At 37.9% G+C, this 25,361-nt stretch overlaps 1 protein-coding gene across 1 annotated transcript in view; it reads left to right on the top strand.

The window, feature by feature from the left end:
* The window catches only part of CNTNAP5 (contactin associated protein like 5), a 288,117-nt gene that overhangs the window by 46,848 nt on the left and 215,908 nt on the right, over positions 1-25,361 (top strand). The window contains exon 2 of the mRNA XM_027636681.1: positions 23,806-23,916. Within this exon, the coding sequence (XP_027492482.1) occupies positions 23,806-23,916 (111 nt within the window). The remainder of the gene's footprint in view (positions 1-23,805; positions 23,917-25,361) is intronic.

Here is a 25,361-nt window from a genome sequence, read left to right as displayed (position 1 = left end):
ATGCTTAGTTGTAGGGAAATGAAGGGCAAATTCCTACCTTTTGAGGCTTCTCTTAGGAGAGCAAGTCTGAAAGACATGACAGGATACACAAACCTCGTTGTAACCTGTAAAGCTCGTGGAGAAAGCTCACCTTGCCATGGTGAGCTTACCAGTAAGACTGAAGATAATAGGACACATTTTACTGAGTGACCAAGTACATCAGGATGTGCTAGTTACTAATGCATGTCTTTCTCTTACAGTGTTCATTTAGTGAGCTTGTCCTTGCCGTGAATCATGTCCTTCAGGGTATGCTGGCTCAGTCTCAAGGAAAAAAATTGAATGGTGGAAAAGGAGGTGTATTTTTCCCTCAAGAGCAATATTAATTGGGACTTCAACAACTTCATGGTCCCCTAATAGTAGCAGCTGTATAGTTTCTATTTCCAGCATTGCTTGAAACACTCTTGGGATGAACCCGAATGATCTGCATTTTGTTCTCATTCCCTGAGGCATTGTTTTCCCTGAACCTACCCAAATGTAAATATGAAAACTGGGCCTGAAATCTCCTTTACAATTATTACCAATTTTTCCTAGTGTATTGTAAGTATGATTTACTCTGTGTAGACAGGACTTGATGTATTTTACTGTTTACTATGCATCATCCCTGCATGAATTGATAATCACAATGAAGTACCAATCAGAGATGCCTGGTTTTGAGCCACTGACACAAACCACATGAAAATGGGTCTTATTTGCCTCCAGTTGAGGGTTATTCTAGGAAAAGAACTGATTTTTTTCAGGAGGAAAAACTCTTGTTTACTCAACTGGGATCTGTTCTTAATGTATGGCATAACTGTATTCCTATGCTCCAGAAAGATACATGACTTTGAGATGTTCCTGTCTCTTCTCTTAAGAGCTAATTGCTCTCCCTTGCACTTTAGCCGAGCATGTAGTAAGTTGTTGCTTCTGAACATTCTTTTTGGATTGTTATAGCTTCCCACTGGTACCATAAAAAATCCTTAAACTCAATGTGCAACATTAAAATATAAACTGATAAAGCAAAACCAGTTACTTTTTCCCTGTTCTAAGCTGTGTTAAACTGTATTGGCTGAAAGGGAAGACATTGCCATAAAATTACCCTGAGGGTTTATTGCTAGTAGTAATGTACAGAATTGTAGCTGTAGCTTTACAGCCAAGAATCTTCTAGGACAGGGGAATACCTTTTGCTTTAATTTATCCCACATAATACCTTGACCATTGTATTGTTTTCTGTTTGTTTGTTTTCACCAGGAACAATTTTTTCAATATTTCTTGTTTAAGCCTCTGTGTGGCACTTGTCTTTAAGACCCAACAGCTGAAACAGCAGAGCAGCTAAAAATAAGAGAAGGATTCTTGATGGGGGAGGGTGATCGCAGAAATGGGTACTGTGATGTTGTTAAACTCTTTAAACTGTTTTCATTTAAAATTGGAAGTAGAAATGTGTAGGTTCTACAGGCAGTTTCACAGGGCTTCTATAACACTTGGGGCTATGTGCAATTAGTTGGGAGTTACAGATGATTGATTTTGTGCTAAGAAAAAGTGGATGGTTGTATTCGTGCGTATTTGAGTTCAAAAGTTAGGTACGTGGGAACAAAAACAGTATGATGAAGAGTTGCATTTTGGAGAATACAAAATAAAGCAGAGGATCTATGTAATTATTAATGAGATCCTTGGCTGTGCTTTTTTGCCTTTTTTTAAAAAAGCGATATAAGTAAATTTTGTACCTTCTACTATGCCTTGCTATTTCAGTGCTTCAGAAGATGCTTCAGAAGAAGCATCATATCTTTATTGAATATGGTCAAGAAGAAAGAAATAGAAAAGATTAATGACCTAGAGTATTTGCTGGTTGCTTGTAGTCTTTTGTCAGGTGAATAGGTGTTTGCAGATTGATGATACTGAATCAAAGGGAAAACTTGATTTTTCAGTTGTTTTAGATATTCTGAAATGTGTGTGTGTGTCTTGTTTCTGTTGGTGTGCAATTTTTTTTCTTTTTAATTTTCTAAAATCTTTAATTTTTGAAGTATTCAGGTGTTGGTTTTTCCTAATTTGCTTATTTCCTTTCTCAGGCGTATTCCTCAGAAAATTGAGATGAGGAGTTGGAGGAAAAAATGCTATTCAAGAGAATCAGATGATTTATGTATTTCACACTTGGAGAAAATATTTGGTTGGGTTTTTTTAGAATAAAAAATATTGGGGTTTTCCTTTTTTCTTTTTGTCTTTTTTTTGGAAGTGAGAAAATAATCTATATGTCATTGCACTTGTGCAGTTATCTGACCTTTTTATTGATCAGAAAATTCTCTGTATTTCATGGAGTGCTGAGAGGCAACTTCCCTTCATCACTGGAGTCCACATCTACAGTTTTCTCATCTGTTTTTCTGAAGGAAGCAAGTTGCTCTGTAGGCAACTGTTCCTCTACCCAACTCAGTCTTTATTACTTTTTCTCTGATCTGCAAGGCTTGGAGAGAACTAATGGGTTCTCTGGTTAATAATGTGATAATATTCTGAAAAAATATTATCCTGGTGTGGTGCAATCAGAGCAGAGAGCCTCAAGTATCAGGTCACTCATCATTTAAAAAAAAACCCTTCAACTGAAGTTCATGTTTCACTGTGTTTCCCTCCTTATTTGCATTTCTATTGATGCTGGCAGATAGCACCACTCTCCATTCTTGGTTCTAGACCTCCACTGTCCAGAGTTGCCTGATATTTAGAAGCAAACTTTGCTGGCTTGATAGGCGAGAATTGACAAGGCTCACTGATGGTTTCATCTTTGTGTGATATTGACAACAAGGAGGGTTTTAGCCTGTTTCCCCCCCCTCCCTAAAATAACAACAAAATATGAAAGCTTAATTTTAATATTAAAAATATTTAACTTAGTCCATCTCTTCATGTCCCCTTTTCTTGGTTGTGTATCATCAGTAGTCCAGGGTCTGCAATGAGACATGGGAGTGTCAGTGTTCGGAGATCTTGACTGATATTGATTGTATGAAAGAGGTGTAATGAGATTTGTAAGGATACGCATTTACTCTTTCCATGAAAAATGTAAGGGGCTGAATCATGCCCAGAAGCCCATGTTGGACTTCTTTTTCCTTCTTTTTTTTTTTTTACCCTTGCCATCTTATCAGCACATCTTTACTTTTGCGTGTTTATGCAGCAGTGCCATTTGGCAGCTTGGGGGGAATCTTTAAATAACACCTTTGTTAGGGTTCTTATGCAGGAAAAGTACAGGAAGGAACATTTTCATAATTGCCTTTGGGGGAGCTAGATATAGTCAGTGCTGACCCTGCAAATGTGCAGAGATGAAAATAATGGTTGGATTACAGTAATTTACAGTGCAGGAAGGAAGCACAAGATTGCACATTAAAAAAAAAAGAAGTAGTTCCTCATGCATTTAAAAAAATACTATAAATTCTTTCTTGTATCTTTTTTTTTAATTACTCTTCTCTTAAACCAGCTATTCTAATTTAAAAAAAAAAAAAAAGCAAGCTAGAAAACAAAAAATGACAAATAAACAGAAAAAAACTCCTAACCCAAACCTCAAATAAATTTTCCAGTACTTCATCCAACAACAGTCTATTGTGTTTGGTATAAGAATGGCTATGCAGAGTTGTAGAGCCTGAGGTGTGCTAGAGGTTAAACAAGGTAACAGTCCGTTCAATCCTCAGGAGTGTATAGATCTAGCTTCAGAGCAAGACTGTGTAAGATGCATTAGTAGGAGTTTCTTCCAATGCCTCCCATAATTAATAGCCAGTTGGGAATAATCCCAAGAATAAATGAATCCTCTGGGATTTGGATTTGTGTCTTTTGAGTTGGTAATGAAATGAAGCCTGCAGTAAAACGCCTTGGTGGAAAAAGTCAGTGACAGTATTTGGTGCATTTAGTTCAGCTAGACCTGTGATTCTCTTCCTTTGCATGTTAATGAAATCATCTACAAAATCATGAAGAAATAGCCTAAGGGCAAACTCACTTCAAATGTTATGTGATGGTTCAATTTCTAGCAAGTCTAGCGAAAACTAAGGAGTGAAATAATCGAGACTAAAAGATAGAGCAAACTGAGCAATGGCTTGGAGCACCTTATTGTGGTCTCTGTCTGCACTTCAGTGTCACATTGAAAAGGCAAAACTGGAGGTCCTGAAAGGGTTATGTCATGGACTCCTCTATCATTGATATCTGATTCTCAGTGGTAGCAAAGGTGGGCAACAAAGGTACCTTGCTGTACTGCACCTCACAAGGTGCTTCCACTGCTGCTTTCCAAAAAAGGAGGAAAGGATGAGCTAGAAGCAGTAGTGGCAGGACATTCGTCAGGCTTGGGGAGGCTTCAGCTTGTCTGATAACCTTTCACTGTGAAATCAGCTGTTCCCTGATCCTTTGGGAAGAAGGGAGGAAGGAGCTATTGGGTAAAATCTGCTCTGTAGGCTGTCATCCCTCATCAGGGAACATGCTGAGGTGCGGCTGGACCACAAAGTGCATCAGAATAGCATAATGTAAAATACCTTTGGGTCCCAGATTTTGGTGGAAACTTGTGGTTTTATGCAAAAAAGGGATGAAGACAATTGACTATAAATGTTTTAGCCATCAAGAACAGAAACAACCATCTTTAGGTATAAAAGATAAGAAATAAGAAGAAATAATAAGAGTAAAACATGGTCTGGTGCTGGAGAACTTGTAAGAAGAGTGCAAGTAATATTGCTTGGTAAGTTTCACAAAAACAAACAAATAACCCCCCCCCAAACAACTTACCATGTTTAATAATCAAACTTTGTTTTGTGGAATGCCAGGTTGTTTCAGGTCTGAGCTGAGAATAGGTTCTAGCTTGTAGTTTGTTGAAGTCAGATCAGGAAATGAGAAATGTATCCCCTTGCATCAAACATGTAAATGACAGGTTCATTACAGAGCTGCATTAAAACAATTCAGATTTCTAGTGTAAGGCCTTAAAATGAGAAATTTAAAAAAAAGATAAAAATCAATGAAGGTATTTTTTTAAATATGTTCTTGAAGTGGAAATTCCTTCTAGAATATGAATACCTGTGGGACTTAATTATGCACGTATTCAGGTCTCTTTCCCCAAGAGGGGAATGCAGATAGATATATTGAATTTTGTTTTAACACGTGTTGGATACTTCTAGTTTCCTGCAATGCTTTTCTATCTTAGTTGCTGATTGGAGCTTTCTCAATACTCAGTCTGTTGAATTATAGATAGATAAGTATAGTTTATTCCATGTGCCAAGTTGATATAAAAGTGTTTGTTTAAACTAAATGTTACTGAGATTGCACATAAAAAGATTGTGGAATGTATTGGAAAAGAATGACTGGTTTGCAAGATTGGAAATGAACTAGTTTTCGAAATAAAACCAGTTCTAGAATTATAAAACTTTTCTTCTTGTACAAATTACCTATATTCTTGTGGAGTGTTTGTGGGATTATGCAATGCTACTTGGTTAATAGAAGAAATTAAAACAAAAGCTGTTTCCTAGTAGTTAAATAATAATATAAAATATGAAAGCAGGACTCTGAGACCTAAGTCCTCTAGACCTCTGCTATTAAGCGGAGTGTTATGATAGTAAAAGTTGCCAGAAATCCATTTGGACCATAAGGTGTGAAAAGCTTAATTATGAATGAGTAAGCACGCTCTGGTTGGCATGGAAATACAGAAGCTAATTTTACAGCAGTCATATTTTCATGCTGCAGTTGCTTGGCTTATTAGCTATTACTTTTCCATTAGCTCCAAAATCCAACCTTCTCCCTCTGCACTTCTAAAAATACTGAGTTGCGCTTGCAGTAAGGGACACTGCACAAATGCTTCTTCTTGGGAAGTGGGGGTGTGTGCAAGATTTTATGCCTGTTTCTGAAAAATGTACCTTGTTTGAACACAAGTAACTCACCTTCTGAGTTTTATCCTCAGCCTATTGAAACCAAAAGTTTCCAGATTACATCATTCAGAGGGCTAGAAAGTAAACAGAACTCCTGATGTACTATGGATCATTTTTGTATATCAAGTTTTCTGAAAAGCTGACTGACCTCCAGTTCTAGCTGAGGAGTCTGGGTCTGTATGATTTTTGTGGAGAAACTATTTTTGAGAACAGACTTGAGTTTCACTGATCTGGATGGTTCTGTGGAGAACCAGTGGCTTGGGCATATGGAGTATACAGTGGAATCCGAGTGATACACACATCTGACCATAGACTGCAGCTGTACTCTTCTGTTGTGACCACAAGGCAGGGTTGGGTACAAGCTTGCAGCGGGAAAGACCTCATACCTCTTCTAATTTGGAAGAAAATAAAATATTGTGACTTCATAGTGTACCAAAGGAGATAATTTCTCCTTTAGAAGTATAAGTATAGGTAGTTGCACATGCACTCTCAAGTAGATAATGTCTCAGTAATGCCTGTCTGACCACTTGTAGTTTTGATAGGTAACATTAATTCAATTGATACCTGAGATGCTGTTAAAACCTACAAAAGCTTTTATTTTCAGGGCATAATTACATGCCTGCCTTGTTTTTCTGCATTAACAGTATAAGTTAAGTTTCTAAAAGTTGCCAATGACATGAATTACTATGAAGCTGAGAGTCTGTGCAGTGACAGTCTATATTTAAAAAAAGAAATTCAATTTCCAAGAAATGAAAACCAAGTGCCTTTGACTCATATGGAAATGTCATAAATTTATGGATCTCTTAAAACAAGTAAACTTATTAAGTGGCTTTTTAAAAAATTAATTTAAATTATTAAAAATATTAATGTTGTCCCATATAGTACTTGTATCATGTAGCAATGAAACTTTCCACATGAAGTCTTATTCCACTTAAACGTCTCAGACCATTGGTGTGAGAACATGCTTTACTCCAACATTTATTGAATTTGATATTTGGGGAGGGAGCGGGGAGCTAGCGGATTGGGCCAGAGGTAGGGGGTCTGAAACCAAATAACATGATTCTGTTGAATGACTTGAATATGGCTTAGTGCATCTCTACAAGGTCTTATTTGAGTCAGTAAAACTATACGATAGCACAAGTTGGCTGCTGTGATTATTCTTACAGGATTAATGTTGTATCTCTGAATTCAAAGTGCTTTTCAGCTGCCCATATGTGCCTTGTACACACTGCTTGGTAGGCAGGTCTAGTGATGGGGAACGGCAATACTATGTAATACATTTTTCCCCTGTGAATTTTCTTGATTCTACAATCTGTTAATAAAATTAAAAAGAGTATTTTCAAGCTAATTGTCATTAAATCTTTCAAATTTTCGAGAAGAGGCTCCGAGTCTTTAGCAGATGGTTGGAAATGAAATGCACATTGGGAGAAACAGAAGCTCTGCCAAATCTGGACCTTGAACAGAACTAGTCAAATAAACAGAAGTGAGGCACAGCAGGGATGGTTTGGAATATGCTTTAATACAGCCAGAAACCTTCAGGCTGTGAATGACCTAATCAACCTAAGCTCCAGTCACATACCTAAATTAGCTCCTACTCTACAATCCTCATGGCACTCCATTTTTCTTCATTCAAACACCATACTAACAGATCTGAGCTCTTTTAAAAGTCGAAGGTTATAACTCTTCTTGCTTGTCCCCTCCTCATTGTATTAGTCCCACTCAACTCTCCTAATGCTTGTATTCCTAATTTTCTCCTTTAGTTTCCCTGTCCTTTTCCCTGACTCAATTCTGGCACTTTTCATGCATTTGTTGAGTTTCAAATGACTTATTCTTGTGATTCTGTGAGAACAAGTAAAAAGAGTAATGGGAGCAAAGCTGCTCAGTGTTGAGGGGCTCTGGGAGGCCATTCAGTTCCCACTTATCCCAAAGGATTTCTGTGTGACCTTGTCTTCTGCCTCATTTCCGTGTTTGCAATGTGGGGAGAAAGTAACAGAGAAAGGGCAAGCGTGCCTAATGTTTTATAAAGCACCATTCCAAAGTTGTCTCTTGCTGTATGCATTTGCTGCCCTGCATGGTCCCTACTGCACTTAGGGCTGCTGTGTAGGACTTGAACAGCAAACAATCTTGGCCTTGCTCCTGTTTGTTTCACTAGACTTGGCTTGATTTCATATGTGCAGCCCACAGATATTGCTGTTCATAGCCCTACTAGGACAGAGATCTGCAGAGTGTGTTTGTGAATGTCACACAAATGTGGACTTGTTCTGAAAACACTTGTGCAGACAAGAAACTAAAATGAACTAACATGACTCTGATTGTATTTAAACATTAGCCAGGGCAATGGCAAAACACTAAAAAGCTAAATAAAGGCTATGTAGCATCATTTTGGTCTCCAATGTTTAAAGAACAGTTCAGCATGAAATTCAAATAGCAACAGCTTGTCTGCACTGTGTTGTAAATGTGATCAGTAAATTGGCCTACCTTTATTTAAAAAATATTATATATATGTATTATTATATATTAGTACATAATGTATAATAAGATATTATACATACATATGTATAAAAGTTTATCACTTGATACTTGTTATTCATAAAAGGTATAGCCTCATGGCCTTTGAATCTGTCTCTGCTTTATACCAATAGACATGAACTTTCAAGACCTTTTTGTGAAAAGTAGGTTTACTATTGAGAGAAGTTATTTAGGGGATTTCATGTGGCTACATAAATAGTCACTTGAATTTAGGAGGAATTATTGCTCTGGAATTCAAGGGGACAGGAAATAATCTGGTGTACTAGGTGCTGGTTTGCGTTGCCTGAGGTGGTATTCCTAAATTCTGAGACATTATCATGGTTTTAACATGAGTTCAGTGGTTCACACAGAGATATGCAGGGGATCATGAAATTTCCCTTTGTCATTCCAGTTTCAAGTGACCATAGTTGGAATGATTTACAGGAATTCTAATTCCCTTAACAATTAGTAGGCATGCTTGAGCCCACTGGGTTTTTATTCAGAGCCTATTGAAGCTAATGGAGGGGAAAAAAATCCCTTTGACCTCATTTGGCATTGGCTCAAGCTCTTTGCAGCTAAAGCTGATGGCTTCATCAAAATCCACTTAACCTTCCAGGGATGAATGTGTGACAGGGACTGCTCAGGTCATTCTGGAGCTTCATGGGTTTGCTGGGAGGGGCTTTAACACTTTCCCTCATTATTCCCTTTATTACCAATCTAGGTGAAAGGAGTAATTTGAATAGTAGCAGAAGTGTAATGTCTTATATGTTCTCTAATCATGTAGTCCAACCTCAGCATCCTTTGGCTAATACAGGATTCATACAGTTAATACTGAGTGTAACAGAATATGCCTTGGTGTTAACTTTCTGACATGTTTCTTTTTCATTTTTTTCACAGATTTGTAATATCCTGAGGTTAAAAAACAAATTATGCCCCTCCTCCCCTCCTTCCCCCATTATTTAATAGTATCCCTGAATCTTTCCATGTTTTCTATGTGTCTTTCCAATGAACAAACCTACCTAAATGTGACTACAGAGCATGCTGATTTGGAACTGATTTCTATTTCAAGAAAATAGAAAATAGATAGGAATAATACAGATGAAGAGAAAATGATCTGCTTCCCTGACTCTTCCCCAGAAACACGTGACAAATTCCATGTAATCATCTCTTTGATCTAATGCTCTACATTATCATATAAACAAAATTTTTGAGACGTTCCTATCATATTAAAAGTTTTCTTGTGTCCTGGAAAATTAATTTATCTGAAGCTCTCCTCTTAGTAGGATACAGAAGGCAGCTTTTCATAGAGTTTCTCCAGACTACAGCCCATCAGGACACCTGAAGCTCATCAGGAAAAACTTTGTTATTCCTGAATGCCATGTTCTGTCGTATGATAGGATAGATTTAATGAACCTACAAACTCAACCTTACTTTGCTGCCCATAAGGGTTAAGGAAGAACTTTACTAACACAAACATAAATCAAAACACTGCCTTGGGCAAGCTGCTGTAGGGAACCCTGCTTGAGCAGGGAGATTGGACAAAATGATCTCTGGGGGTCTCTTCCAACCTCAACCATTCTTTGATTCTGAGTTTCATCAGTGATTCTATTCACTGGCAAGAAAGGGAGTGAGATCTGGTTGCTGACTCCTCCAGGGCAAAATTGAAGGGAAAGATCACTGTCACCTTTTCATTGCACTGATGTAGTGAGTTGGGATGCTGCAAATAACTACTTGTGAGATGACTGGGCTTTGCATTTCTTGGGTTGGAGGCTCTGGCTATGGATCTTCTGATGGTATATCCCTGGTCCTTTTGATTAGTGCTAGTAGCAAGAGAAGCTGTTTCCACCACAGAGGTATGCTTTCAAAGCAATGTGCAGGGCTTTGGAATGTGACACCTTTAAATGTTAAGGTGCATTTTCAAACAAGGAGCCTCAAGGCTAGAGGTAACTCTTTGATCTTTAAAAGCTTACCACATAGTGGAGTGAGTTTAAATTTATACTTACATCTGCAAACACTTGCAGGTAATTAGATTTTATTTTCAAGGCTGCAGAACTTTGCAGAAATTATTCAGATTTCAAAAGGCTCAAAATAAACATCAATTTCTATTTATCTCAAGGGATTGAGAGGGGCATAAAAGAAACCTTTAATGGCTTGAGCCATGCTTTATTAATTGCTTTGTTGAAGAGATAAAACCTGTGGGAGTTTGTGTATTAAAATGGGATGTGAACCAGCAGAAATCTAAGCAGGATCTGAATTTGATTTAAAGAGAGTAAGAAAATACGCAGCTGAGCTTTTCTCCGTATTTAAAAGATTTTTACCTGTAATATATACAGTTTCTTTGTTCTAAAGGAAGCGTGTCTGTATTGCACCATTATTATATATGAAAACATTTGAGCTTGTCATTCAGTATTGAAGAAGCTGGATCTGTCTAAACAAAGTGACATGCAATTAAGAAGCATGGAGGAGTTGTCTGTTTGTCATATCAGAAAATAAAGTTATCAAATTATTACCCAAATTGTTCCACATCTGAGAGTTGTATCTACAAATGCTCCTCATGGAAACTTTGGCAAGATGGCTCAGGTTTGCACAGTGTTTATAAAAGGGGACAATGGAACACAGAAGTTTGGTTGGTTGGTTGATTTTTTTCTTTAATTCAGACTTTTTTATTTTTTGTATGTAAAGTTCCTCACAAGGAGGACTACAGATAGAAAGTTAACCTTTTCCTTGTTGGATGAAAAATGGCATCTTTAGAGCACATAGGAGGTAACTACTAGAGTTCTGCTGGCGTTTAAATCAATACTTTAAATCAAAACTACCATCTTGTTGAAATTCCCCCCTTTGTTTTTTTAATTGCTCAAAATTTTACCATGTTTTTTAAAATTAATAGTGTCTGGTTTTGTTTAATCCCATGTGACAGAAATACTGCACTGCAATCCTCAGTACATTTTATATCTGTTATTTGTTAATTCTGTTATTAATATCTGTTAGCTTGATGCAGAGCAAGTTTTGCATAACCCTAGTATGAACACTCCTGCTTGTTCTGGTTATATCTTTTTCTCTTCTTTTTCTATTGTGTTGTGCTCACGTAGGTTATGACAGTATGCTCCTCCAGCTCCAGTACTCCCATGTTTTGTGTTAAATCCAGGAGAGTTATTTTCTATCTGTCTCTGAAAATGATGCAGAAAACGCTAGATGGGTTCAAATTATCATGATAATTAGCATATGTGTTTGTATCTAGTCTGTCCCTTTGCACATTAAACTGCAAGTTGATTTTGAAAAGGACTAAGTGAGTCACTAACCAGATATGACAACTATGGCCTTGACACCATCACTCTAGCTGGCTTCTCAAATTTCCACTAAGGAAGAAAATCACATTCTTTGGAATTGTCAAAGGCATTCCAGATTTTTCTGGATACTGAATTAAAAAGCATCATTAATGTTGGTAACGGGAACGTGTATGCTGAGTCTATTAATAATAGATAATATAAATATTATCCATTTTAATGGATCTTCTTGGGCATATCTATTCTCTAAAGCATCATTATTGAATGAAGATACTGTTTCTGCATTGGTAGTCCCTGTGGGCCCTCAGTAGCTCTCTGTTTTCATCCACACACCTCTGTATCATCAAGCAGTTGCATAGCTCTCATCCTTACTTGCTACAAGAGTGAGAAGCACCTTTTCCTCAAACTGGTGTTGTCCTAAAAATAAAGGCAGGAAATAATGCATTTGAAAAACTGACCTCAGCAAGACTCAAATCCTGAATGGGTCTGTAACTGAACTGGTGATTAAAATACACCTGTACCTGTTAAGTATCTGGACCACAAATCTTTCCTAACAGTTCTGGGGTTGTATTTGAGGTGATGGATAGGACATCTCTGGGAAAGATGATGCTGCCACCACACTCATGGTGTGACACAGTCTTCTGACTGCTTACTGGGGTGTCTTCTATTGTCACATTTGGGAGACTCTTCTAGTACATCTTACATAATGTCAGTGGGTGATGGAAGTTTTGCAGAGGGTTATGAAATACTTTTCACTTTAAAGGAAAATTCAGTGACAGAGATGCTGAAGTGAGTCTAAGTCATAGACCAGAATTATGTTCGTGTAAAGGCTGAGGACTGTGGTCATACAGTGCCATGAATCTTGTTCAAAGCTTGGGATTATAGTCTAAAGTTACATAAACTTGTAAAAAAGACTATAGCATCAGGATCTCAGTACTGATTCCCAAAATAATCACAGTTAGTTAGAAAAATTTGTTTATAAACTGTCTTACTTGCTTCCTATCGTGTTAGATCTAAGAGATCTGTAAATTTCTTTTCTCCTTTGACACTAAAAGTGCTACTGTGACTGATGAAGAAGGAACATGCTGTCCTAAGAAACGCCTGGAAGAAAATTTTCATCTTCAAGCTGACATCAAAGCTGCGTTCACCTTGCTTTAGAATGGGAATTCTGAACTTTTTTCAACCCAGTCTCTTATCTAAACCATTTACTTGCATAGAAAAGTCTTAAAAATTGGTGGTTTGGGGCTAAATAGGGCATTTTTGTTGCAGGTTATTGAGACATGAAATGATTACTTATCATCCCTTGAAATGACATTACATTTAAATGCAACGGTACATGGGCACTTACTGCTACCTTCATCTCTGTTAATCCCTGCTCACAGCCTGCAAATTGAACATTCTCTCAGCCTTATGGGATGCACTGAAATTCTCAGAGTTATAATTGCTTTTCAGTGTGCTATCCTGCATGTTACAATTTGAAGAGGCTCTCTTCCAAACAGAAAACGTTTGGTGAACCCCTCCAAACAGAAAGCATGCTGTCTGTTCTTTCCCTTTTAATCAGTTTTATCCATGAGTTCACTATGATTCAAAGGGAAAATAAAAATTGAATTCATTTGATCATGATTGATTTGAAAATTCAGGGGGCAACCTCTTGGTTATTGACAACTTTTAAATTGCTGTTCATTGTTACCTGGGCATGCCTGTGAAATTCATCAGCATTCCACACCTTTCTAGCTGCCTCTGTTGTTTGCTTAGATATAGCAGCTGTAAATTTAGATGTGCACAGTATAACCTTACCAGACAAAGATATGGCATTGTCTGAAAGTCTTTGCAAGGTCTACCTGTATAAATGAGCCCTTTTCCATAGAGATCCATAGGAACCAGAGCAGAAAAATCTTTCTGGAAAGCATCCCAGTGCCAAAAGACCTGGGGGTGTTGGTTGACAGCAGCTGAACATGAACCAGTGTGTGCCCAGGTGGCCAAGAAGGCCAACGGCACCAAAAATAGCATGGCCAGCAGGACTAGGGCAGTGACCCACACGTCAAATCCTGCATTCACTTTTGGGCCCCTCACTACAAGAAGGACATTGAGGTTCTGGAGTATGTCCAGAGAAGGGCAGCAAAGCTGGGGAAGAGCCCAGAGAGTAAATCATATGAGGAGTGGCTGAGGGAGCTGTGGTGTTCAGTCTGGAGAAAAGGAGGCTCAAGGGGGGACATTATTGCTCTCTACAACTACCTGAAAGGAAGTTACAGCCATGTAGGGCTCAGCCTCTTCTCCCAGGGAACCAGTGGCAGGAAAAGAGGAAATGGCCTCAAGCTGTGCCAGGGGAGTTTCAGGTTGGACATCAGGAGGAATTTCTTCACTGGCATGTTGGTTAAGCGTTGGAATGGGCTGCCCAGCTAAGTAGTAGAGTCATCATCCCTGGAATTGTTCAAGAAATGACTGGACATGGCACTTACTGCTATGGTTTAGTTGATGTGGTGGTGTTTGGTCAAAGGTTGCGCTCCGTGGTCTTGAAGGTCTTTTCCAACCTTAGTGATTCTATGATTCTATTCTATGATTCCAGGTAGTCAAACTATGTTTCTGTCTCATTCAGCTGAATATAAGGTGGTAGATGATATAATGGCTCTACTTAGATTGTTGAAGCTATTCTTTTTCCAAATTGGATTAGAAAATGGATTATTTTTTCACCAGTTGTGTTAAACTACCTGAGATGGTTGGCTCCCCCCACTTGCACATAAAGCACTTGTCATTCTCAAACTGGTTTTCATGTTTTAGTCAGCATGATAACCTAGGTGCTGCTGCTGTTATGCAGAAAGCTTTTCTTTATTTCTCTACTGCTTGGTATGTTTTTGGTTTTTGTTTTTGGTTTTTTTTTTCTTTCCCAATAAACTTGATTCTCAGTGAAACAGCTATTTACATTCCATTTAAAAAATTGTATTTATACAACTTGGAAAAACTGCTTCACTAGAGAATTCCTGAACAATCTTAACACTGAGTAACATCATCAAAAAATCTTCTGTATCCCTCTGCATTTTAATTTTCTGTCGGTAAATGCCTACAGAACTCAGGCCAACTGGCTCTGATGATTTCTGTATTTTTCTTCTAATAATGATCCTGGCAGCCTTGATGATGGGTGCACACACATTAGCATTTTTTTCCCTGAAAATTGAGTGTTGTTTTTGTTGTATTACCGTATTTTAAGGCAAATGCCATTCTGTTTTTTGGAATAGTTTAATTGATGGAGCCCTGATCTCCTTCAGTGATGACCTGTGGTGAACAGACCATGCTTGTAGCAAAGTCTGATGCTTCTGAAGGGGATTGAGTTTCTGTTTTAGTGAGCACTGCTATAACTTCTGAAATGCTAAAAGGCAGTCTTGATCTTTGGAGTATATAAACTTTCAAACTTTATTTGAAATGCACGAGTAACAAATCTCATGTAGGCTAGGATAAAAAAGATCCTTATGTTGATGTGATCCTGTGTGGCCATGGAAAAGGATTGTAGAAAAGGCCATAGAAAAGTTCTTGCATGGTTTTCTTAAATAGCTCAGCAAAAACTGCCCTGTTCTGACAAAATCTCTTGCCTGTGTTTTCCTGTACAGAAGGGTAATCTTTGGATACATTTTTCTGCTATTGTATGAAGGGATTTATGCCGTCTGTTCCCTGAAGTGTAATACATGTCAAAAGGGCAAACTTCAGGTATAAAACCTGTTCCATTCGCTGGGTCAGCTTTGTAGCTTTCTGCTCTCGGGTCAAAGACCAAAGCGCTCTAATATTAACAGGATCTCAGAAATGTTGAAGGGAGAGCCAAATAGGCACAAGAAGCATTATATTCTGAGAAGGAAGTAGTAAGAAACCCTGACAACTGCTGTTATAACCGCTGAGAGTAAATCACGGCTTTGGACAATGATATGCTTTTGCAGGTTGTTCATTGGAATATGAATGTTGAAAGGCAGAGTCAGCACATCCTTTTGTTGTGGTCTTTTTTTATTTTCCATATGAGTGATTTCAGTAATTGTAGAGATATCAGACTATCCTCTTATTCAGTGGATTTCTGTGATGGATTTGCTGTTCATTGGAAACATCACATTCCTTTTCTACAAAGAGACTCTGATATAATGAAAAGCATATAGTATAAGATAAAGTGATGAGTATCTTCATTTTGTGGCTGCAGACATTATGACTCAACTAAATGACACGGACTGTGACAGAACTGGATTCTTAGAATATTTGTTCCTTAAAATTCAGACCACTTTTCTTTAACTAATTTTTGTTTGTAGTTGGCTTAGCCTGATGTTCTTTCACCCTCTCAAAACAAGAATTGTTTCTGCATATTAGTCTACTGGAGTTGCATTGATGGTTGTTTGAAATTCACATTTTGAACCCAAGTGTCATGTGGCCTCTCTGTTCTTCAAATTCTATTCCTACTTACTATTGTGAGTAGGAGTTACATGGCAGACATGCTTGTTTCAGTAAAAAAATAAGACCCACTATTGAATCAGTGTTATGAGAGCCCCTTGAGGTTTTCAAAATTAGACTTGACCACTTTTTGTGAGACAAGGTTATGTGTACACACTGTATCATAAAAGATACTCTGTAATGCACTGATTGAATAATAATTTTATGCCTTTACAGGCGTATGAAAGAATACTTACGTAATTTACAGTCACCTAGGAAGAGTTCATGATTAGCTTAACTACTGATATTTATTTGCAGTACAGCAAGAAAAGAGAAAGGAATGTTGTGGTGTTAAGTACTTTCTCTAGTGTCTTATATCTCGAAAAATATGCCATGCCTTTCAGCCAACAGATGGAGTTCACATCTGTGCATGTTCATGTAGCCAGTCTCTAGGGAAAAAAAAAGGAGGAAAAAAGGAATTTCTTTTTAGAGAAGAACAAGGGGTTTGATTGTTTGTTTGTTTATTGTTGTTTTTCTCTCATGTTTTCAAAAATCATTTACTAAGATATTAAGATATTCATGGTAGTAAAAATGGTAGTAGAACCTAGTAGTACGTGGTAGTCCTGGTGAGATTTTTTTGTGGGGACTGTTGATACAGAGATAATCTCTTCCAAACATGTAGCCATACTCCATGTTACTGCACTGTCTGTGTCTTTTGTGTGTGTGTTTTTTTAGCACTCACAGAAGCTCCTACTTGTCCCATACACTTATATCTCGTTGGACTATAATAGTGAAGGTTAATTTCTGCAGTAAGTCCAAGTATGTATTTCTTGTATTTTCAAATGAGAATTGCAGCTACAGAAGGCAGGAGAAAAACAGATGAAGTGAAAAGCATCAGTCGTCACTCCTGAGGACTGTTAGAGGCATAGTACAAAATGCATGGTTTATGTCTTTAAAACAAAGTATGTCATTAAGTGGGTAATGCTAAGAGGAATTTTATCTAGCCTATAAATACCAGTGAATCTTTTCAACTTCAAATCCCAGTACAGACACAATTTACAATTGCAATCAAAATGATGCACACAATTTAACTTCAGTACCATCTGTAACTCTACTGGTATTTTAATAATGAATAAAATTATATCTTGGCAACAGAAGTCTCAAATAAAATATCTTTAAGTTCCAAGTGAGATCTCTAAGAGCAAGCTACAAGGCCTCTGGTTTACCCTGAAATCTCCTTCATGTCTACTATAAAATGGATATATCTGTATTTAAATAGTTAACAGTGGCAAAAGGTGTGTGTGATTTTTGTGAAGCCCTCGTTAAACTACCTTTGAAGTTCAGGAATCACAGTTCAGGCAAGGGTTTGCACAGCTGGTCACAAGTACTCCTGTCGTCACTACACCACTTGTATCTGTATGAGAGCAGTGACATGCCAGACCCTGTGTACTTGAAGAAGAGCACCTACAGGAAGCCATTATCATCCCTTAAAAAGCCTTTTATTACCTCAGGATGGTGCAGGAGGCATGTCACTTACTATCTTCTGAATTTGTCTTTTGGACTCCACTGCGAGACCTAACCACACCAGTCTCTGGGTTATAATTTTCCCTTCTTCTTCATCTTCTTCAATTTGTATATTTTGTAGAGAGGAGGCAATTTTGGCTTTGTTAATAGTTTGCATGCTATATTCTGTTCCCCAAACTTCCTTCAACTGCATTGTTGGGTGATACTAGTCTCATATTCTTACTCTGGGTACTGCTGTCACAGCATTTGTAATTAATTCATGATGCTTATGATCACTAATAGAGTAGCTGCACCACAGACCTGAGTCTTACTGTGGCTTGACAAATACTTTCCATTGATGGTGATATGAGATTGTTGCTGTAAGTATCAGTATGGTAAGTAATTATTTATCATAATGGTAGGAGTTCATGACTAAAAGTATACTACCATGTAAAAACCTCGCAGTCAAATATTTTCTGCACATTTGTCTTGGTGACGGTACGGTACTACTAAAAGCAGTTAAAATCTGATGTATGGGGGATCTGTGAAGCCTGGGGATTAGTAATCTTTCACTAATTGTGTCCTCTTCATCAAAGCTTTTGTAAAGACATCTCACTTGTGGCTGGTAATGAACCTGCCTGTGTGCCAGGGATAGATCCTCTTCAAGGGACACACTGTAAGAAACATTATTGTCATTATGATGGGTTTCTGGGGTTTATGATTTTCTAAATATCTTCAGTGTCCACTAATCAGAAATTTTCTAAATTTATACCAACTACTGTGAATGAATGCTGGGTCAGCCTTGAAGAAGGTTATAGACTGGATCGTGCCATGCCTACCAACACCAAGTTAAAACATGTACTACAAGAACTAGTAAAGTTGGTGTGAATCTCTGATTTCTATGCAAACTCAGTTTTGGTAATATGTTATCTATATTTCAGAAACCTGTTATTCTTCAGAAGCATTTGAAATCCTCTCTCTAGGACTTGTATACATTTTTCTCAGTGATTTTTTTTTTATACTTATCACAGATGTCAAAGGCTTTCTGTCGTGGGATAAAAAAAGTGTTTTCCCCTGGAGTTAGAAAGTGGTAACTCCCAAGGAGGTGGTATACTTGGTGTAGGGCCCAATCAGAAGCTACATTTCACTACTGTGAAAATCAACATATTGCAACAGGCCGGAAAAGAAGGGAGATGACGTAGTTGGAAGAGAGGCAGCCATAGTTTGAGACCATGAGGAGAGAGGAGCCAGGAGCCCGGCTGGGGACTGCAGGAACCTGGAACTGTTAAACTGGGCCAAGTACTGTAGCTAAGAGCTGGAGGAAATTTCCTTGCTGTGAGTGGACAGCCAGAAACACTGAAAACGGTGGTGGAGCAGCACTGAACAAAGAACTGTGGCCGAGAGCCAAAAGAGATAACAAGCAGCAGAGATGGCACATAGCCAGGCTGAGAGACGCAGAGATGTCCTGCAGGAGAGAGAACTGGCAACAGAGCAGAGAAAACTCAGTAAAGACTGTTTTGGGGTAAGACTGAATTACTTTCCCAAAACCCTTGGAGACCCCTCTTAGAAGGAGGGGGTGGACTTTCATTTGAAGGGAGTCCTGAAATGCAGCAGCACCGGAGAGAGGAGCTAAGAAACTCAGAGATGTTCTGAAGCTGGATCAGGATGGGCAGAAGGAACGCGGGAGAAGTGGCCTTGCCCCCCCACTGCTGCCATGTTGACAGCTGAGACAGAGCAAAGGAGCTCTGGTAGAACGGTTGGGGCAAAGACTGAACTGAGAGCTGCCCTAAACATTCTGACTCAGGAGGAGCTTGGATCCTCTGAGGAAGGGACTGTCAAAAGATGCCCTGCACTTTGTGATATGACGTGGTGAGGTGAGCCTTTGTCCCAGTTATCACAGTCCATGGGAAAGAGACCTTTGGCTGGAGCTGAAGGGACAAGGAGTGAGAGAAGACCCCTTGTGTTGTAATAGAGAGAGAGATTCCAGCTATGATAACTCCAGCTACGACTGCTGCTTTGAAGAGAAGAGACACTGCTGCCCTGAAAGTGGAAAGGATCTTTTCTTCTTCCCTTCTCAACTTTTATTGGAGGGAAAGGAGAGATTTGATCTAATGTAAAAATATTGCTTTACCATAGAAAAGATGGTTAGAATTGTGTATATAATGTATTATAGTATTTATTTGTGTAAGTAATAAACTGTAATATAATTCCCTTCCCCCATACTGAGTTGTGTTATGTCTGGAAAAACCCTCTCACACTGAAACAAACTGTGGGAGGGGGACTTGGACTTAGAAATTGGATTTTTGAGTGTCTCAAACCACCACACTTTCACAAAATACAGAGCTTATTCAGATATTTGGGTAAAAAGGCCTTTTCTGAAGTTCTGTTTTGTGTACTAATCGCCAAAGCTGGTATTATCTGGCATGTTTTGAAGGAGCCTAAGAGTTAGTTATCTTACTTAGATGCTTTTGAACTGATAAAAATTATATTTGTGGTTTTGTCTGAAAAAATTTCTCTTAAATTAAAATATGTGGGGAAAGAGGGAGAAAAGATTTCCTTGTTTTTATTTGGAAGGCAATTAAAGCTACAAGAAAGGAGTCAAAACTGATCAATAAAACAGCTTCATAACAGGTTGATGAATTTCTCCTTTGCTTTTTGTTAATTTATCATTATTATAAAAATCATTAGTGAATAAAAATCAGAAAAAACAAGTTGATAAAGGTAAATATTTTTCTTCATTTCTAAAGCAAGATTGCTTATGAAAGTTCTAGTAATACACCATACTCTAAATGCTTTCCATAATTGCTTTTTTCTCAGAAGTCAACATATTCAAGGTCATCAGCCTTTTCTCAAATGCAAGTAAACATCTGTATTATTATGTTATTTGCATGAAGGCTTATAGATACAATTAGACCTTTGTCATTATTTCTTTGCTAATTGTCTTGTTGACAAAGAAACACAGGAGACAAAACTGGCTAGTAAATGCTCTTTCATGAGCATCCAGATGTTTTAAATTCTGTAGTGTAGATTTTTTCATTGTTAAAACCGACATTTTTAACAGACATATAATGCAGTTGACTCAAAGAAGCAAAATTCCTGTTCTAACAGGCAGACTTCCAAAGTGAAAAGAACTATAGGTCACGAACTATAAATATGGGAGCACCTGCCATAATAGCTTTTTTCTGTCACACAAAGTGGGGGAGACAAAGTCTCTTGAAATGTGTGTGCTGGGATTATATGGTGGGAATCAGGATACATTGGCTTTGCTTTTGGTTTTACCATAGATCTTTTCTGATCTTGCGTAAGCACAAAATGTCTCATCTCTTTCTTGTCTGCGCCCATCACAAAATGAAATATGATAATAACAACCTTGCTGTGAGAGTTTTCTAATCTTGTTTGTTTGTTTTTCAATACTGCCTCCTCATGGAAGCAGGGCCAATGGGATGACCCTCACTGTGTGCATATTCCACCTTTTTGAAATCTGTTTCAGCTAAGTTTACAAAGAAATATCAATCTCAGATCTATACCGTTTGTACATGTATGGTCTCCAACAAGGGTTGCATCAGAGCTGTTCTGCATGTGATCTGGATTGTTGTGCATGTACAAGGGGACTGAAGCATCCCAAGCTCTTTACTATACTGTACTTTAAAATTTCATTTGGCATGCAAAAACTGTGCCATGTCCTGCACTGTTGGTCTGTGCATGTAGAGCTGTCGGTGCAACCTCTGGTGTTGCAAGTTTAGTTTTGACTGAGGGAAGGGCAGAAGAGTGATCTTGCATCTTGTCAGAGTATCCATTAAAAAATAAACTTCACTTGGAGGAAATTCCTGCAAGCTTGGAGTCAATCAATCGTTACTCTCTTATCTCTTGGAAGTTGGACTACATTAGTCCTGGTGCTCTCAGAACTATCATCAAATTTTTAACACTGTCCTAAATGCTGAAGCATTAAACTTAACGTGTTTACATAGTTAGATATTATTTGTGAGAAGAATTTCTAGATGTAGTGGGTCTGTTTTTTCTTCCTTTCCTCCCTTTCTTTTGTAGAAGAAAAAAAAATAGGGATCCTAGAATTTGGTGTGAAAATGGTGTTGTAGTGCAACAGCAGCAAAGATCCAGGTATGTGTGTATAGGGACAAAAACAAAGGATGTGGAAACGTAGACAAAGCATCTGGTAGGTAGAACTAATTGTCAGTTTTCAGGCTAGAGCCTCCAGAGATCCCAGGGAAAACCTTAAATGTGTTGCTCTGAAATTGTTTACTCTTGCTGCGATGCTGAGACGCTCAGTGTCCCACAGGCATCCAATCCTACCTTTGGAGAACAGTGAGAACCCAGAGACTGTCACTGAGACTCTTGCCATGAGCAACTGTGGAGCACAGGCTGATGTGCTGAGTTCTCTTGTGGTCCAGAAGTAACCACAGGGGATTGAAGAGAGCCAGCAGTCTAAACACTATTTAAAATGAAATCTCTACATTCAGTTATTTCCAGCTTCACATTTTAAGTGTTGCTGAATAGTCATGTAGGTCTGTCGCTAAGACTTTGAACTTTCTTTTGAGAGGTTCCAACTCCCTCTGTTGGTTTTTAAAGAATGCAGAAATTTGGGTGAATTCAGTGCCCTGATATACTCACCATTTGAGATTTTTGCTGAAGTCTCTGTTCAGGTTGCAAGTGACAATGAATTTAAGACCCTTATTTTAATTTAGTGGTCCCTTTTTTTTAAAGTCCAAATAGAACATTTAAGGCATGATCTCATGGTGTACCAGGAGACCAGCCCTCCCCAGACCTTTCTGCATTGCAGTCAGAAGTTCTCTTTGCAATTCAAAGGGTACAAGTCATAGAGAATTTACTCAGGACCATGGTAACTTGTTTTGTTGGCTAATTATCCTCATGGCTACAACATTGGTGGCACACTTGTCCCTAATTTGTCTAACTTGCAGATCTCATTAGGCTTTTTTGCTCTTGGTAATCAAAGAGGTGGAAAAGGTTCTGTACAGAAGTTTGCTTTTGATATCCATCATTCAATACACTGATATGAATTATATGGATTACACTGATTGTCTCCCATATAGAGCTGGATTTTGATTACAAAAATATCTGTACTGTTTTAAAGTCGTTGTAAAAGGGATGAGAAATATTCTAGCATAATCTGGCTCATTACGGAAAAGGTATCACCTAGTTTAAGAAATTCTAAATTTGTTGTCATAACCATAAAGCAAGTTTTGCTTTTATTTTTGGTCTTTTGTAGCCCTGAAATATCATGAATGGATTATTTCTTTTCCCTTTCTCCCATCCCCTGCTTTCCCAATCCTTGTAAGTTGCATATTTACACTCTGAGTGAGAGAACACTTTAGTGACCCGAGATTCTGCTGACCTGTAGGATTTTTCCAGTAATTAGATCCATGTTTCGCTCTATGGGATATTCAATTAAAAATGAGAGGGGTTTATTATTATTATTACCTGCTGAAACCCCATGTTATGTTCTTGAGTGTGTATGTGACAGCATTGTAATGAGGAAACTTACTCTACTTAATTCCATCTTTATTCAAATATTATGGGATCAAAGATTCAACTTGAATGTTAGCCTAGCCCATCTGTCCTCATGTAGATGTAAAAGAAAGAGGGGAGAGACATAGAAGCTACTCATGTGAATGAACAAGACTAATTTCACTGTGCATCTGTGTGTGAACTTGGGGAAGAAATGTTCAGGTTTTGTGATCACAGTGCAGCATGTGACTCTTGTGAAGTGCGGGACACACTTTTACGTGTTGCAAAAGGCCAGGTGGCATGTCTCTGTGTGTCAGTTCTACACAGAAATAGTGAAGTTTTAACTTCTACATTACATACCTGTTTTGTGGAAAAACTTTACTGAACACACCACCTGGGTTGTCCTCTAAAGTCTGCCAGGGCATTGCTGAACTTTTCCAGTGGCTTTTGCAATAAGTCATTACCCTCTAACTGCAGTGTAGACTACAAATTTCATTAATTGAAAGGAAAATATTTTTCAGCTTCTGAAGTATTCAATGTCTTAACAACAGCTCTCAATCAGTTGCTGTCCCGCCAGACTGTCATTCTGGAGGTTAAATTTCAGTCTCACAAGGACTCAAACACAACTGTGCTCTGACTCCAGTCTCTGTCCACTAAGCAGAAACAAACACCACTTGGAGATAGCACAAGTTGACATATGTGTTGCTCATACAATGACCTCTGTGTTTTGTTTTTTGCTTTTTTTTTAGATAATTGTGATGATGCGTTGATATCTCCCTTACCTTCAACAGCCCTTACCAGTTCCTCTGAGCTCTCCAGTACCCACAGTCCCAGCTTTGCAAAGCTCAACAGGCGAGATGGTAAGGTTGCAGTATGAAATGCCTAAACTATTCTTTTTAAGCACATTTGCAAAGAGTTACTTTTTATGTTGTATGTGTGCAGTACACTAAGAGACAAATTGAATAGAGCTATTAATTTATGCTTCTGAGAGTGAGCTATGTAGGAGCTATTTCTTCCTTTATTATAGAAAGCTTCTATTAAATTCAAAGCTCTCTACTTCTCTTGTAGAGACATCCTTAAGGAAGTTCAGATAATCCTTCTGCTTTTGATGAGTTTCCATAATTTTAAGAGCCTGAAGGTCGTTAGTTTAGAGGCCCTACTCTAAAATATAGGTGTTAAAGATATAGTGACTAGATATAAAGTGTGGAATTCAATGATGACACAACTGTAAAAATAGTGAATATGATAAAAACTTTGCAGATATTTGCAATGAACAATGTTTGAGGGCCAGATAATGAGTTCACACACAAGGAGGAACTATTAGGATGAAACTTGGTACCAGAAAAGAGAAATTGGCAGTATCTAGGGCATCATTTGACATCCCACTGCAAATTTGGGTTATTGGCTCCCATTTTATTCCCAAGTTAGAACCTCTAAAGGTTGAAAGGCCTGTATTACCATATTTCATGTGATTTTAAATTTAAGAATCATTAGAAAGTATACTCCTAGAAAAAAAGAATTTAATTGAAAATAAATGAAAATTTCCCTTCTTAAACATCTCTGAAATGTCTGTTTTAATCAAACACTATTGGATAAATCTATAGAAAGACAGTGAAGCGCTTTCTCTTAGATGCTTATCAGTAATGAAAAGGAGTTGCTAGGTCATTAGAGAAGTGTTAGATGGGAGTTAATATATCATATACATACTCTTGAACTAGAGTTTTTCAGCAAGTAAAAAGACATATTGTAGTTGCTCAACAGAAGAAAGTTGTAAACACTGAACATGATGTTTGAATTTTCCCTGCCTTTGTCTCCAGCTGCTGGCCGGGATGGTGAATAGATATGCAAGATTGTGCAAATGGCTCTAAAGACTAATTTTATCTGCAGAAATAAGGAAGAGATTCAAAGTCAATATTATTTCTGGTTGTACTGTATTTTAAAGTGATATTAATTATATCTAAAATTATGACAATGATTTCAATTTAACGTCAGAAATTGAACTAGGTTGTATATAGCTACCATACAGTAGTTTTGTCATGTGGTGAGGGGTAAGGTATTCTAGTTTTTTAGAGATTTGGTATTGCATGTTATCCTTTAGCGCTAATCATGGGAACAGGAAGACAGAGTATTGAAACCAAACCCTAAGGGAGTAGTTTCAGCAACGTTTATTTCATGTTTTGAAGGCTTACATGGTAGCTGAGAAGCTGAAGCCAACTCAGGGACCTAGAAGCTAAATTCTACCTTGCTTAATTCTTTTGTTGCATGGGCTTTTGCAGGAATGTGCAGATATAGTGGCAGAAAAGTT

Source organism: Corapipo altera, unplaced genomic scaffold (assembly GCF_003945725.1).
Source record: "Corapipo altera isolate COAL_440 unplaced genomic scaffold, ASM394572v1 45, whole genome shotgun sequence".
Lineage (NCBI taxonomy): Eukaryota > Metazoa > Chordata > Aves > Passeriformes > Pipridae > Corapipo > Corapipo altera.
The sequence above is the reverse complement of the archived record's forward strand: the minus strand, read 5'-3'. Positions and strand labels throughout refer to the sequence as shown.